The sequence below is a fragment of the Staurois parvus genome, unplaced genomic scaffold (genome assembly GCF_062004578.1).
Source record: "Staurois parvus isolate SC_StPar_1 unplaced genomic scaffold, SC_StPar_1.0 ptg000432l, whole genome shotgun sequence".
In the NCBI taxonomy this organism is placed as follows: domain Eukaryota; kingdom Metazoa; phylum Chordata; class Amphibia; order Anura; family Ranidae; genus Staurois; species Staurois parvus.
Window position 1 is genome coordinate 3,227,461 of NW_028318228.1, and position 15,195 is coordinate 3,242,655.

At 41.7% G+C, this 15,195-nt stretch overlaps 2 protein-coding genes across 3 annotated transcripts in view; both read right to left on the reverse strand.

Annotated features, from left to right (window-relative positions):
• CEMIP (cell migration inducing hyaluronidase 1) overlaps nucleotides 1-15,195 on the reverse strand; it is a 219,752-nt gene that overhangs the window by 120,837 nt on the left and 83,720 nt on the right. The gene's annotated exons all lie outside the window — the stretch shown is intronic.
• Nucleotides 1-15,195, reverse strand: part of LOC149454359 (cell surface hyaluronidase CEMIP2-like) — a 192,212-nt gene that overhangs the window by 852 nt on the left and 176,165 nt on the right. For both annotated transcript variants that reach the window (XM_089687637.1, XM_089687638.1), the window contains exons 20-23: nucleotides 14,924-15,106; nucleotides 4,264-4,486; nucleotides 2,343-2,444; nucleotides 847-1,007 (exon numbers count right to left, since the gene is read on the reverse strand). In XM_089687637.1, the coding sequence (XP_089543763.1) occupies nucleotides 847-1,007; nucleotides 2,343-2,444; nucleotides 4,264-4,486; nucleotides 14,924-15,106 (669 nt within the window). The remainder of the gene's footprint in view (nucleotides 1-846; nucleotides 1,008-2,342; nucleotides 2,445-4,263; nucleotides 4,487-14,923; nucleotides 15,107-15,195) is intronic.

Here is a 15,195-nt window from a genome sequence, read left to right on the forward strand (position 1 = left end):
AGTGCAGCGCTTAAAGATAAACCAAAAATTGTAGCAAAGAACAGCATAATACAACAACAGGATTCCCTCATCCACCTTGATTGTGTGTATGGGGAAATTGGTTCAGTTTTTTTTTCGTTCAGCCTGCTGGCTGATCACAAATAACTGAACTATGTATGGAAAGCTTAAAGCATTTACTGGAAATGTTTTGTATTAACAATTACACATATGCATTAATTTATGTCTCTTATATCCACCTGGAGTTCAGCTTTAAAGATGAATTCTGGGTATGGTATATTTTTAAATAGTTGGACCAATGTAACTATATACAATATATGCCATACCTGGCCAATAGAAGCTGGAAAACACTGACTGAAGTGTACACTGCTACTGCAGTGATCTCTTGCTTCTGGGACCAGTGGTGGATTGGTAGGGCAGTGAAATAATACTCTCTACCTTGTCCAATCAGAAAATGCTTTGCAGTCATTGAGCATTTTCTGAATGGTGCATGTGCCAAGCAGCCAACCACCTTTATTCAGCCGCTCAGCAAGTGAAGATCACTGGAGTGACGGCGTCTACTTCAGTGATTTGCAGCTTCCTGATACATCAACAAGGTAATAAATATATATATACATATATATATATATATATATATATATATATATATATATATATATACACTGTGTATATATATTTATACAATGTAACTATGTAAACATATAACATACCTAGAATTATTCTTTGACCATTGTATGTAGCATATGGCCTCCTTCAAGTCTAGAAAACCATTTTCAAAGAGCAGTAGGTCTCCACAGACCACATCATGCTAGTTGTATTACCACTGACATCGCTGTGATTCCTTCATACCTTTGTTTCATGGATGTTTGAATGTATATGGACATTGCTTTAGTTGTGCTCAACTCATTGATCATTTCGAAATGCCTCTTGCTGACAACTGTCCCCGAACAGGCATCCAGCACCAGGAAGAAGAGTCCTCTCCTCTTGAATGGGAACATTTCTTCATCAACCTAAACACAGAAACAAGGATCAGTCAAAGCTTTCTAAGAGTTAATGAAATGTCAGTATATTTATCTGACATTTACAATCAACCATACCGCAATTATCAACTTGTGGGACAAGGGCAGGTTTTTTATTTCAGTGGTCATGTGCAAGAATTTGGAGATTAGCAGAAAAAGTACGGCTTGTCTTTCAGTTTAATGAAACCTTATACAGGATTATATCATGACATAATTACATATATTGTGAAATTTGGAGTTTCTGGTTTGTGTGTCTATGTATGCGGGCACTTATTAGCAGAGGCGTTCACAAATAAATAATGATTTCTTATAAACCCCTTCCTGCCCAGCCCCAGCATTCCAAGGGACCAAACAGGTATGCAGAACGTGGAAGTATTGCCTCTAGAATTACTTTAAGTTGTCCATTAACAGCTGTCTGAAAATCGATCCATCTGCTGCCAATGTAAAAGAGGACTAAAAAAGTGTTTTGTCACTTAAAACTAATAACTTTACTCCATATATGATGTGAGGTTCACCAAGTAGAGAATTTGACAATGAGAAGCTGTCACAATGGCTATTATCTGTCACAGCCGAGGCTCCCATTTAGTACCAGAGGTTGCCATGAGCATATTCCTGGAAGCTGTGTATGTTCCAAAGCAGAACAGACTGTTCCTAGTCATAAATTTGGGAATTGGCCAATAGTAGCCCCCAGCTCTGCATGGAAGCCTTGTCTTTTGCAGGTTACAGCATGTATGACAGGTTCCTTTACATTCTGGAAGCTATGAAAAATGTGCGTTTGATGGTGTTCAGTACATGTGATGATTCACACACTGTCCTCCTAAGTGTTTTTATCATTTATACATGATACATTAACAGTGTACCCAGTGGTGTATTTAGGTTTCCTGCTGCCCTAGGCAACACAAAAATTAGCTCCCCCCCCCATCGAGATACCCGGACACCGACTAACACCTCCCTCCCCCACAGAGCCTGACATTGACCAACAACACCCCAGCCCCCCATATACTGGCAACCTCCCCCCACCCCATCCTGGCAATAGATAAGACACTCACCTTTACAACTTTGGACATCCCCGGGAACAAGAATCAGGCTCTGCATACACCATCAAGCAGCCTGCAACCTCTCTCAGATCCCACCTGGTCCCCATACTGCGTGTGTCCCTTCTTCCATCCCTTCTTTTGGGGGGCAGCACCTGAAGAATGCTGCTGCCCCCCTGAAAAATGCCTCCCTAGGCAAATGCCTTGTTTACCTTGTGGTAAATACACCCCTTAGTGTAACGCAAACCAACAGTCTTACAGTACATAGAGCTTACATGACATTCATCCTTACCTTAATGAAAGCAGACTTCATCTTAGTGAGCCCATCTTCTTTGCGGAGGGACTGGATATGTATCTTAGTATATTTAATGTACGGAGTGCTACTTATTGCAACCTGCCAGGACATTAACAACAGGAGTGTTAAGCAAATATCAGAGGTACTGGTATTAGGTCCATAAAGAATGATAACCTGCAAATCATGAACACTCAAATCAAATCAAAGAGTAAACTACAGGAAAAACGTGTTCCATTTTTACTGATCTGACTACAGACTCTGAACCTGATCTGGATGCTATAGGGTAGTGTACTCTGCACAATTTCATTGCTCTATTTATTGTCTTATAGGACAACTGTATCTTTGGAACAAGTTGTCCTTTAAAGCATGCCTCTGTCCCCGAGTGCAGCCCACCTGGTCACATACTTACCTTTGTCCCCAGTTTAGCAATCTTCACTATATGGGGTGGACAACCTTTCTTTCAAAAACATCCCCACCAGGTCATCTTCATCCTCATGCATGTCACAGCCATATCTATTCATATAAGAGGATCGTAATTAAAAAAGCCTCCAGGGTTAGGGTTCTGAGGTCTACTGCACTCTCCATAGGAATGAATGAGGCAATGGTGCACATTTACAGGATTCAGGGTATATTCTCTACTCAGGGTGTTCACTGCCTAAAGCTGACCACTGTAAGTATGTAAGCATCTTGGACCAAAGGACCAATATACTGAGCACATCTTACGGCTGAAGACCTGCAGGGGAAGCTAACAAACACTGCAGTAGTTAACACTACTACAGTGATAACCACAATATGCTAGGCCCTGTGCCAAACAACGTCCTCACTGCGCACTGACCACAGGGGTGGTCACCTGCTCAGCACCACCTTGTATTTTTCTTCTCTGACTGGATGAGCTGAAGACTGTTACATCACCGCCCCTCCGCTCCACCTCATCCAGTCAGAGAGCAACTTGTATAAAAAAAAATACAAGATGTTTTGTGAATGGAGGTGGTGCTAAACTAGTGATCTCCCTGCAGGTACTCAGCAAAAAAGAAGCTGATCAACACAGGACCCCGAAGACTGAGGGGATCAACGCAGTAGCGCCAACTACTACAGAGACTGTCATCTTCCCCAGCAGCCAATCAGGTATGAGACATGTATACCTACAAGCTGAACCAATGTAAGTCTGCAATAAAGATCATACACTGACTACTACAGAGACTGTCAGCTTCCCCAGCGGCCAATCAGGTATGAGACATGTATACCTACAAGTTGAACCAATGTAACTCTGCAATAAAGATCATACACTGACTTCAACCTTAAGTTAAGTTCTTCATTTGTACAAACTAGTTTTAGAAAGGACTATGGTGTCCTTTTATGAAACAGAGATCAGTGGCAATCCTGAGGATCGTTGCTGATCTCCGATCATTAGTGGTTTAGGAAACAGAGATGATCAGTGGAGAACATGTTCTCTGCTGATCATCTCAGCACACAGATGGCCAGTATATGAAGGAGCGATGTCAGCCCTTCACTGGTGATCTGTGTTCTCCCTCCAGATTCTTCAGCCCAGAGCTGGAGAATCGGAGGAACCGCAAACAAAGCAGAGATAATTTACTGCTGCTTAGTAAACGGTGTTTGACAGATCTCTTACTGTAATCTCGCAAGATTATAGTAAAACCAGCCGTTTTCCTATGTTCAAATCGTTTGTAGATCGCTTCTCCCTTCATTCGGAGACACGATCTACACCACTTCATAAAAAGGCATCCAGAGGTGAACTCTTTCCTCTGAGAATGCCAGAGAACTGAGCAGCGGTCATTTACCACTGCATGATAAAAGGACACCAAAATCCATATAAATATCCATTTTTTAATGGCGTGGTGAACATTCTACAAGCAACTGAAACATATTGTTGTACAGCATGCAATTTGAGTTTTCTTACCTGTGGAGCACCACATTGACTACAAGGTAGGGAAAGTCTCTGAGAAACCAATAGCTTGGCATGTTGAACATCACTGGCTCCCCCGGGGAATGGTTTCAGGGTGCACTCACTGCGATCCTCAGGGAGGAAGGAAGCTGTGATCTTTATTCGTTCACAACCATGCTGGGAACAATAGCTGTGCCCATTCCTGGATTCATGGGCTTGCAGGTGAAGGAAGAGATAACTGGTGCAGGAAGAGAGACAACAAGGAATTACTAAACAAAACTTTTCTTTGTTTCCCTACCTAATACTTTCTCTTTTTTCTGCTACTGGCAACATGTTTACCCAACCCCCCCCCCCCCCCCCCGAAGATGACCACTATACATATCTCCATTGATTCATAACCCCAAATGGACTTTCCATTACTATTATCCATTTAGGACAAAGTAATCTGTACATATGGCTGTTTTGACTGTATACCATATCCTATCCCCTTATGTATTTCCCCACAGAGATTTGAAGGATACATTTGTTATTAGTCAGTTTAATAGACTCTATTGTACGGAATAACATAATAGCTATAGCCACTTTTTTACCGCCTGCATATGCTATTGGTTGTTCAGACCTTGGAATGTGTTCAACTGCTATGTTTCTGTCAGCCTGCACTAGTTGTGTCCCGGAAATTTTGTTGTCCTTTTGGTCCTTCCCTCTTTGTGCCAGTGCAGTTGTTTAATTACTGTTACTATTATATACTGTTCTAAAATGACAATGCTCAATAAACTACACTGTTTAAAAAAAAAGAAACAAAGAAAAAAAGAAATGTAATCTGTACTAAAACAAAATGACAAAAAGCAAAAGGGCTTGTTTAACAACAAATTATTTTATTTTAACAAATGTATAGATACCCTTTAGGCTGCATTCACACCTGGGCATACCAGGAACGCTCTCGCTTTTTTTTTTGTGTGTGCGTTTTTCAAGCATTTCCACTTGAGCATATGGCAGCCCATTCACTTGAACAGGCTTTCCTACGTGCGGAAAAGACACCAAAGAAGCTCCAAAACCTTCCTTGGAGTAGAGCATGGCACATTTTTTTTCACCGCACATTTTGGCACATTTGTAGAATGTTTGCCATGAGACAAAACACTCATCTGCTACTTGCGCTTGGGAGACCATGTGCAAATAATGGCACCACAAGCCTGACACGCGTTTGCAGTGAGAGCTGTGAAAATGTGGAATAGACTCCCTCAAGAGTTGGTTCTGGCCAGCTCAGTGGATTGCTTTAAAAAAAGTCCTGGATTCTTTCTTGGATACACAGAATATAACTGGATACTAACATTTATAGGTAAAGTTGATCCAGGGAATATCCGATTACCTCTCGGGCGATCAGGAAGGATTTTTTTTCCCTGCAGGAGCAAATTGGATCATGTTTTGCTGGGTTGTTTTGCCTTCCTCTGCATTAACTGTGCGTGTAGGAGTATAACTTTTTTTTTTTTTTTTTTTAATGGTTGAACTGGATGAACTTTTGTCTTTTTTCAGCCAGAATAACTGTAACTATGTTTCCAGTGCATTTCCAAAACGCAGCAAAAAGCACATTTTCTGTGCTGTGTGTTCCAGAAATGCCAGGTGTGATTGGAGCCACGATTAGGGATGCTTTTTGTGCCAAACCTGGCTTATCAGATTTATGGCATACATCAAAAAATATACGCTACAGCACTCTAATAAAAATTCATCTGCAGTTTTATTATTTTATTTTTATTACAGATACTTATAGAGCGCCGTCAATTTACACAATGCTTTACATACATATATATATATTACATTTAATGTCCTCATGGAGCTTACAATGTAAGGTCCCTAACTCACATTCATACATACACATATTAGGGCCAATTTAGACAGGAGCCAATTAACCAACAAGCATGTCTTTGGAGTGTGGGGGGAAACCGGAGTACCCAGAGGAAACCCACGCAGGCACAGGGAGAACATGCAAACTCCAGGTAGGTGATGCCGTGGTTGGGATTGTGCTAACCATTTAGCCACTGTGCTACCCCAAGTTTTCACTTAGTCCCATGGCAACGTCCCACAACTACATATTGATTCTGCCAGTGAAGTCCACCAAATGCAGCTTCCTGTAATGGTGTGAGAACAATGCTGCCCTGCTCTTGATTTCACAGCAGAGTTGCCACTCTCATGTAGATTGCGCCTGCTTTCACAACAGTGGGATGACAAATATTGTAGAGGGCGTGGCTATCAGCATTGTCAATCCTGATTCAGCCTGTAGCTTGTCCATCAGCACCTGGCCACACCTAGTTCCGCCCACTGCTTTCTAGATTTACAGCAATGCATCTGATGCTGATACCCTCCCACTGTGAGCTGCAGTGTTTGGGAAGGGGAAAGTGTGAGACACAAATGAAGGAGAATTTGGCTGACTCAAGAGAAGGTAAGGGGAGTTTTTTGTTTACTTTATGGGGCATGTGCATTACATAGTAGCTGGATTTGGGACGTGTTTAGACTGTACTTCTACTTTAATTGGAAGTACAGTATTTAAAATGTAACAGTTGTGGTTTCCTTTGATAGAATGTAATCTATTGGTATTCTTTCAGAGGAGTATCCTGGAGCCTCCATTTCTATTACACAGCAGCACAAAGCACACACTAGTATGACCTTTAGCATTGTTTTCTAACTATCTGAAAGCATGCCCCTGTTATCAGCCTTAGGAAGCTGACATTGATAGGAAAACACTTGGAAAAATAAAATTCAACAAAAAAAGAGCCGGCTAAAATAATCAACTGAGTGATGCAAAGACAATGAACGGACATAAATCATGTTCAAGGATTAAATAAACCATCCATAAATGGATCAAATCTTGGCTGGTCCAGCAAGGAATGGGCAGGCTAGTGATAATGAAGTCGAACGATTAATCGACTTCAGTACAAGCAGCCTGTCGGATTATTTTTCATGCAGTTACCGCCAGCAGCTCCAGACTGGCCTGCCTCAGACTTGGTATTATCAGAATTTGATAATGACTCTGCGACAGTATACCTATTGTAAGGAAATTCATTTAAGTAGATGTGTAATAAGGTTCAAAACATCATCAATAACATATAAAGCCATTAATAACTCTGCCCCAAATTACATCACCAATCTTGTCTCCAAATATCACCCAAACCGTACTCTCCGCTCCTGGCACGACCTCCTGTTCTCTAGCTCCCTTGTCCTCTCCTCCCATGCTCGTCTCCAGGACTTCTCCAGAGCTTCCCACATCCTCTGGAACTTTCTACCCCAATTTATCAGACTATTGCTGACTCTATTCACTTTTAGGCGATCTCTTCAGGGAAGCCTATCCTGCCCTCAGCTAATAATGGAATCTTCTATTCCTCCTACCAGTCCATCCCCCACAGTTATTACTTTTTCTACCACCAGTCCCTCCCTCTTAGATTGTAAGCTCCAAGGAGCAGGGCCCTCCTAACCCTCTTGTATTGAACTGTATTGTTGCTGTATTGTCTCCCTTTATATTGTAAAGCGCTGAGCAAACTGTTGGCGCTATATGAATCCTGTATAATAATAATAACCCTTATCTAAAACAATCTTAAACAATTGGCTTTTTTTGATAAAATACTTGTGTTTAAATTTTTTTAAACCTTTTTTACAGCCTTTTTGCAACCACTTCCTGTCTACATGCATTCGCTCCAGCAATGGCTGCATGGCATTTCCCAGGGTGTTTGCTGGTGGTGACATGAGTGAACTATACACATGTAATGTGTGTTGAATTTGTCACTTGTAATCTCCATCTGAATCCCCTGTAAAAGGGTGGCAATGCAGGGGCACAACTAGAAAACAGGGACAGAGTTGTGTCAAGAAGTGCCTCCACAAAGACCTTCATGGCAGGATCATCAGGTATTATTTTAGCAAAATATGCAAATTTTAAAATACTTTCATGTTATGGCTTATATGAGATTTCAGTGACTGGGTTTTCATAGACTTTAAGCCTCGTTCCCACCTTTAGACTTTTTGATCCGTGAGCTTTGCTGAACTGTAAATCTACATATAGAACCTGAGTAGAAATGAAAATGTGCTCTGCAGTATAGTAAAAAGCTTGGAAAGCCATATAGATCTGAAGAAGCATTTTGAGCTGCCAATTTAAGCCGGTTTTAGCCCTTTTGCTACTAACCACAAAAGGCAAAAACCCCGGCGTTCACAAAGTGTTAGTGGTCTGCTAAGATAATACAACCAACAAGTAGTCTATTATTTAAGTACTCCAAACTGATGAAAGTTGGTTTATTACAATTTGCGCATCACTAATTTTTGCACATTAATAAGTCAAATCCTTCTCTTTAGGCATATAAAGACTACATCCTCATGAAAACCACAAGGAAAGCCGATATGCCATTTTGATGTGGTTTCTAGTGAAGTACAGTGTACTGAAGGCTTTTTATCTAAATTCTCTGCAAACTGTTCTCAAGGGAAAGAACATCTCAACTTTAGACTGAAGGACTTCCATAGGTTACACAATTAATGCTATGTAATGATTATAGTAAAGGATAACGCATCTTAAAGAATATATTACCCCAACATTTCAAATTTCTGCTATGTGTCTGTTGTACCATGTACCGTATTTTCCTGCGTATACAACAACTGGGCGTATAAGACAACCCCCTACTTTTCCTGTTAAAATATAGGGTTTGGGCTATAATCACCGTATAAGACTACCCCTCTTCCAACACATACCAAATAAAAATTAAAAAACATCAAATTTGATTTCAATATGGTATGGTATTTCAGTATTCCAATGATGGGGTGCTGCTCCTCCCACTGACACCAACGATGGGGCACGATTCCTCGCTCTGACACCAATGATGGGGCACTATTCCTCCCACTGACACCAATGAAGGGGCACTATTCCTCCCACTGACACCAATGATGGGGCACTATTCCTCCCACTGACACCAATGATGAGACACTATTCCTCCCACTGACACCAATGATGGTGTCCCATCATTAGTGTCAGTGGGAGGAACAGTACTCCGTCAGTGGGAGAAATAGTGCCCCATCATTGGTGTCAGTGGGAAGAATCGTGCCCCATCATTGGTATCAGTGGGAGGAATAATGGCCCATCATTGATATCAGTGGGAAGAATAGTGCCCCATCATTAGTATCAGTGGGGAGAATAGTGCCCCATCTTTGGTGTCAGTGGCCGGAATCGTGCCCCGTCATTGGTGTCAGTGGGAGGAATAGTGCCCCGTCATTGGTGTCAGTGGGAGGAATAGTGTCCCATCATTGGTGTCAGTGGGGGAAGGAATAGTGTTCCATCATTGGTGTCAGTGGGGTGGGTGAGGAATAGTGCCCCATCGTTGGTGTCAGTGGGGGGGGAATAGTGCCCCATCGTTGGTGTCAGTGGGGGGAGGAATAGTGCCCCATCATTGGTGTCAGTGGGGGGAGGAATAGTGCCCCATCGTTGGTGTCAGTGGGATCATTCTTGGGCTCTCTGTGAGTCTCACCATTCACAGAGGCTGGTTTAAAAGTGTCCTGAAATGGTGTTACCATTTGAGGGGTCCTTAAAGGCACAGGTGCAGGAACCTGACCATACCTGGAAGTGATTGTTCTGGCTGACCTGATGAGACGAATATGATCTCAAATGTGTTTTGATAGCTCATTTCTGGTGAGTGCACAATTCTCTTATTTTTCATCACATCACTGGTCACTCCTGATCATAAGGAATTGAACTCCTAGAATTAAGGTCTGTTATGACCTACAAATCTACAATTAGGACTTATTCTCACTGACTCACCTCCCTAACCACTTACCTGTGGTAAAATACTACTTTTTGCACCTTATTAATATTGCACTTTCATTGTGATATCGTTTGGTTTATTATATCTTTTGCTCATTTATACAACAGCGCTGCACTTTTTCCTATTACAACTGGGAACAACAGGCCACGTAAATGACAGAAGTTGCCAACTATCTGTACAGTCAATAGCTGAAGAACTCCAAACTTCGTGTGGTCTTCAGATTAGTACAACAACAGTGCATAGAGAGCTTGACTGTATTGTGCCACTTGTAAAGTTTGGTGGAAGGGGGATTATGGTGTGGGGTTGTTTTTCAGGGATTGGCCTTGGATACCAAGACATTTTGGACAATTTTATACTCTCAACTTTGTGGGAAGTTTGGGGAATGTTCCTTCCTGTCTCAACTTGACTGCACACCAGTGCACAAAGCAAGGTCCATAAAGACATGGATGAGCGAGTTTGGAGTGGAGGAACGTGACTGGTGTGCACCCCGATAGAACATCTTTGGGATGAATTGGAGTCTGCGAGCCAGGCCTTCTCGTCCGATATCAGTGCCTGACCTCACAAATGCACTTCTGGAAGAATGGTCAAACAATCCCATAGACACATTCCTAAACCTTGTGGACGGCCTTCTCAGAAAAGCTGAAGCTGTTATAGCTGCAAAGGGCGGGCCAACTCAATATTGAACCCGGACTATACGGACTAAGACTGGGATGCCATTAAAGTTCATGTATACTTTTGTCAGTATAGTGTATTTGTTTATTTACAGTCAGGTCCATAAATATTGGGACATCAACACAATTCTAACGTTTTTGGCTCTATACACCACCACAATGGATTTGAAATGAAACGAACAAGATGTGATTTAACTGCAGACTGTCAGCTTTAATTTGAGGGTATTTACATCCAGATCAGGTGAACGGTGTAGGAATTACAACAGTTTGCATATGTGCCTCCCACTTGTTAAGGAACCAAAAGTAATGGGACAGAATAATAATCATAAATCAAACTTTCACTTTTTAATACTTGGTTGCAAATCCTTTGCAGTCAATTACAGCCTGAAGTCTGGAATGCATAGACATCACCAGACGCTGGGTTTCATCCCTGGTGATGCTCTGCCAGGCCTCTACAGCAACTGTCTTCAGTTCCTGCTTGTTCTTGGGGCATTTTCCCTTCAGCTTTGTCTTCAGCAAGTGAAATGCTCAATCGCATTCAGGTCAGGTGATTGACTTGGCCATTGCATAACATTCCACTTCTTTCCCTTATAAAACTCTTTGGTTGCTTTTGCAGTATGCTTTGGGTCATTGTCCATCTGCACTGTGAAGCGTCCAATGAGTTGTGAAGCATTTGGCTGAATATGAGCAGATAATATTGCCCGAAACACTTCACAATTCATCCTGCTGCTTTTGTCAGCAGTCACATCATCAATAAATAGAAGAGAACCAGTTCCATTGGCAGCCATACATGCCCACGCCATGACACTACCACCACCATGCTTCACTGATGAGGTGGTATGCTTAGGATCATGAGCAGTTCCTTTCCTTCTCCATTCTCTTCTCTTCCCATCACTCTGGTACAAGTTGATGTTGGTCTCATCTGTCCATAGGATGTTGTTCCAGAACTGTGAAGGCTTTCTTAGATGTTGTTTGGCAAACTCTAGTCTGGCCTTCCTGTTTTTGAGGCTCACCAATGGTTTACATCTTGCGGTGAACCCTCTGTATTCACTCTGGTGAAGTCTTCTCTTGATTGTTGACTTTGACACACATACACCTACCTCCTGGAGAGTGTTCTTGATCTGGCCAACTGTTGTGAAGGGTGTTTTCTTCACCAGGGAAAGAATTCTTCGGTCATCCACCACAGTTATTTTCCGTGGTCTTCCGGGTCTTTTGGTGTTGCTGAGCTCACCGATGCGTTCCTTCTTTTTAAGAATGTTCCAAACAGTTGTTTTGGCCACGCCTAATGTTTTTGCTATCTCTCTGATGGGTTTGTTTTGTTTTTTTCAGCCTAATGATGGCTTGCTTCACTGATAGTGACAGCTCTTTGGATCTCATCTTGAGAGTTGACAGCAACAGATTCCAAATGCAAATAGCACACTTGAAATGAACTCTGGACCTTTTATCTGCTCATTGTAATTGGGATAATGAGGGAATAACACACACCTGGCCATGGAACAGCTGAGAAGCCAATTGTCCCATTACTTTTGGCCCCTTAACAAGTGGGAGGCACATATGCAAACTGTTGTAATTCCTACACCGTTCACCTGATTTGGATGTAAATACCCTCAAATTAAAGCTGACAGTCTGCAGTTAAAGCACATCTTGCTCGTTTCATTTCAAATCCATTGTGGTGGTGTATAGATACAAAACTGTTAGAATTGTGTCAATGTCCCAATATTTATGGACCTGACTGTATATAAATGTTTGCCTTTCTTTTCTATTTTAAACTGAATTTGGACTCCATATTCATTGGTTGGAAATAAGACTGTAATCAGTGGCTAATAAATTAACGTACACATTTACAAGCAATACAAATTCTGATTTAGACCTAATGACCCTGAGGTACATCATCTAAAGGCTGGTTTACTAAACATGCCACTAAATATAAGATGTTCATCTCTCGACCTGGTCAGTTATGATTAGAATGGGAAATATTCCCCTCCCTCTTCTTCTTGCCCCAACCCTTTTTTACCACCGTGTGTGGGCCTCCCCTTCCTACTACCTCACTCCCACAGCAACAGTTTACAGTACATTTCAAATGCTGTTATGGGCTCTTAGACTACAAAACATGTATGCTGTAACTCCCTACTTATTGGCTTACCTCTACACAGGCTATCCCCCCTTCAGTTTATCATGAATGCTGCTGCCAGACACATCCACCTTACCAACCACTCAGTGTTCTCCACTGCACTCTGGTAATCCCTCCACTGGCTTCTTCTCATCCATCAAATAAAATATGAAACATTAACAGACTATAAAAGCCAGAATTCTGCTCCAAGCTACATCACCTACCTCGTCTCACAATATCACCCAAACCGTTCTCTCCGTTCTTCCCTAAAAACTCCTGATCCCTCATCACCCCCTTCCATGCTGGCTTCCAGGATTTTTTCCAGAGCCTCCATCCTCTGAAACTTTCTACCCCAAACTGTACAGCTGTCTCCTACTCTGTCTGCCTTTAGGTGACCTCTGAAAACTCAGCTCTTCAGGGAAGCCTACCCCACCTTCACCTAATACTTTGACTTTCTCCATCGGCTCATCCCTCACAGTTACTACCTCTTGTATCACCTGACCGTTTTAAGCTCTCATGAGTGGGGGGTCCTCTGAACCCTTTTGTTGTTAGCTGAAACTTCATATACTGTAATGTACAATGATCACAAGACTCTGTACCCTGTATGCACGTGAGAAGTACCTTAATAGGTGCCTGTTTGAAACAATGGAAAATCTGGAGTAAAGCCTGCTCTTCTGTAGCAAGTTGTTCTTTTAACATCACCACTCTGGAACCTGCTTATAAAGTTTTTCTACATTGGTACTGGGTCCCTGCCCAGATTGCTCATGCCAATCCAAGCTATAGCGGCCACTGTTTCAGGAGTTGTGGCCATCGTAGGATCAGTCTTCACATCTGGTAGACATGTCCATGACTTATAGGCTTTTGGTTCCAAGTCTTGAACCTGGTGTGTACCTTGTTTCATTTAATGATCTGTAAAGTTGTTATATTAGCTTTGCTACACTGTCCTATACTGGGCCTATATGCTCACCAGCAGAAATTGGAATTTTACCTATTTCTGTCAGCTAAAAGAAGTATTGCTCAGGCCTGGAAAAAAAACAGCGGTTTCATTCCAGGGAGTAAAGGAACGTATGACAGCCCTTATGATTAATGAACAGATGTCTAGTGTCTTGAAGGACTCCCATTCCAAGTTTCTCAAAATGTGGGAACCTTGGATTAAGTACGCTCTCCCCTCATTATATCCGGCTGGTACTGGCTGCTTATGGTTGACTTGTGCGGCGGTCCCCAGTCCATGGTTTCTCCTCCCCTAGTTCTTATGCAGCTGAGAACAGAGGAAATGTGAAAAGAGGAAAAAAGGTACATATATTTTTTTTATATCTATACACAGATATTTTGCCTTTCATTTCTATTTTAAACTGAATGGATTGTTTACAAGGTGAGGGTTTACAATTCTTTTAAATCACGGCTGATTATGACAAACCACCACCAGCTCAGAGTTGACAGTTTGCTGGTCAACACTGGGCTGGTGAGCAGAAATCTTGCTTAATGTGCCACCTATGTTTATAAGAGAGTAATATTATTAGGAATATGAGTTATATTATTAGGAATCTAGCAAAGTATGTAACTACTTACAAGGCAAGATGTTTTTTAATTAAAAGACTTAAATGACTTTTAATTAAAAGTTGTAAAGACTTTAATTAAAAGACTTCTGTCATACAGTACTTCATATGAGCAGAAATACAAAGCCTACATTGAAAGAGGTAATACCCATCCTGGATATGCACACATCTCTTAACAATATGAAACACAATCACTATCATTCAAACAAGCACACATACGGCTGTCCATTGTGCTGACAGAGCGGTGCAGGTGCGACATTTGAACTGCATTGTGACCTTCATATTTGGGAGTGCCTAGGGATTCATCTGCCCTCCGGGGAGATAATTCTGTGGATGACATGTTCTAGCAAAATATAGTGTGCAGCTAGATAAAGAGGCATTAAAAAAGGTTTACAGCGTAGCGTTCACTTAACAGAAGTACAGATTATTATGTGAACAGCAATATAAACAGTCATTACAACTTGTAATTGTGAAGGATATCAATGGTACATACACCTGTAATAATAAAGCATAGACTACAAGATCCCTAATAGGCCCCAGTAGATCACTTACCCAGAATCCTTACTGAAGTGATACAGTCTAATGCCTGACTTATTCAGGGCCTGATGAATAGAGGGGGTCATGGAATAATGGCGGACACTGTGCACTCTTCCAGAATTGCGTTCATAAATATCTGCCGTCACTTGAAAGACTGAGCTTCTAGGGTAACACAGAGCAATCTGTAGCCAGTCCTCCCTGTAAAAACAAAGGTTGAAATCTTTTATGTACTACAATATCATCGCTAATACATTGGTTTTACCATTAAAAAAAAAAAGACACCATAC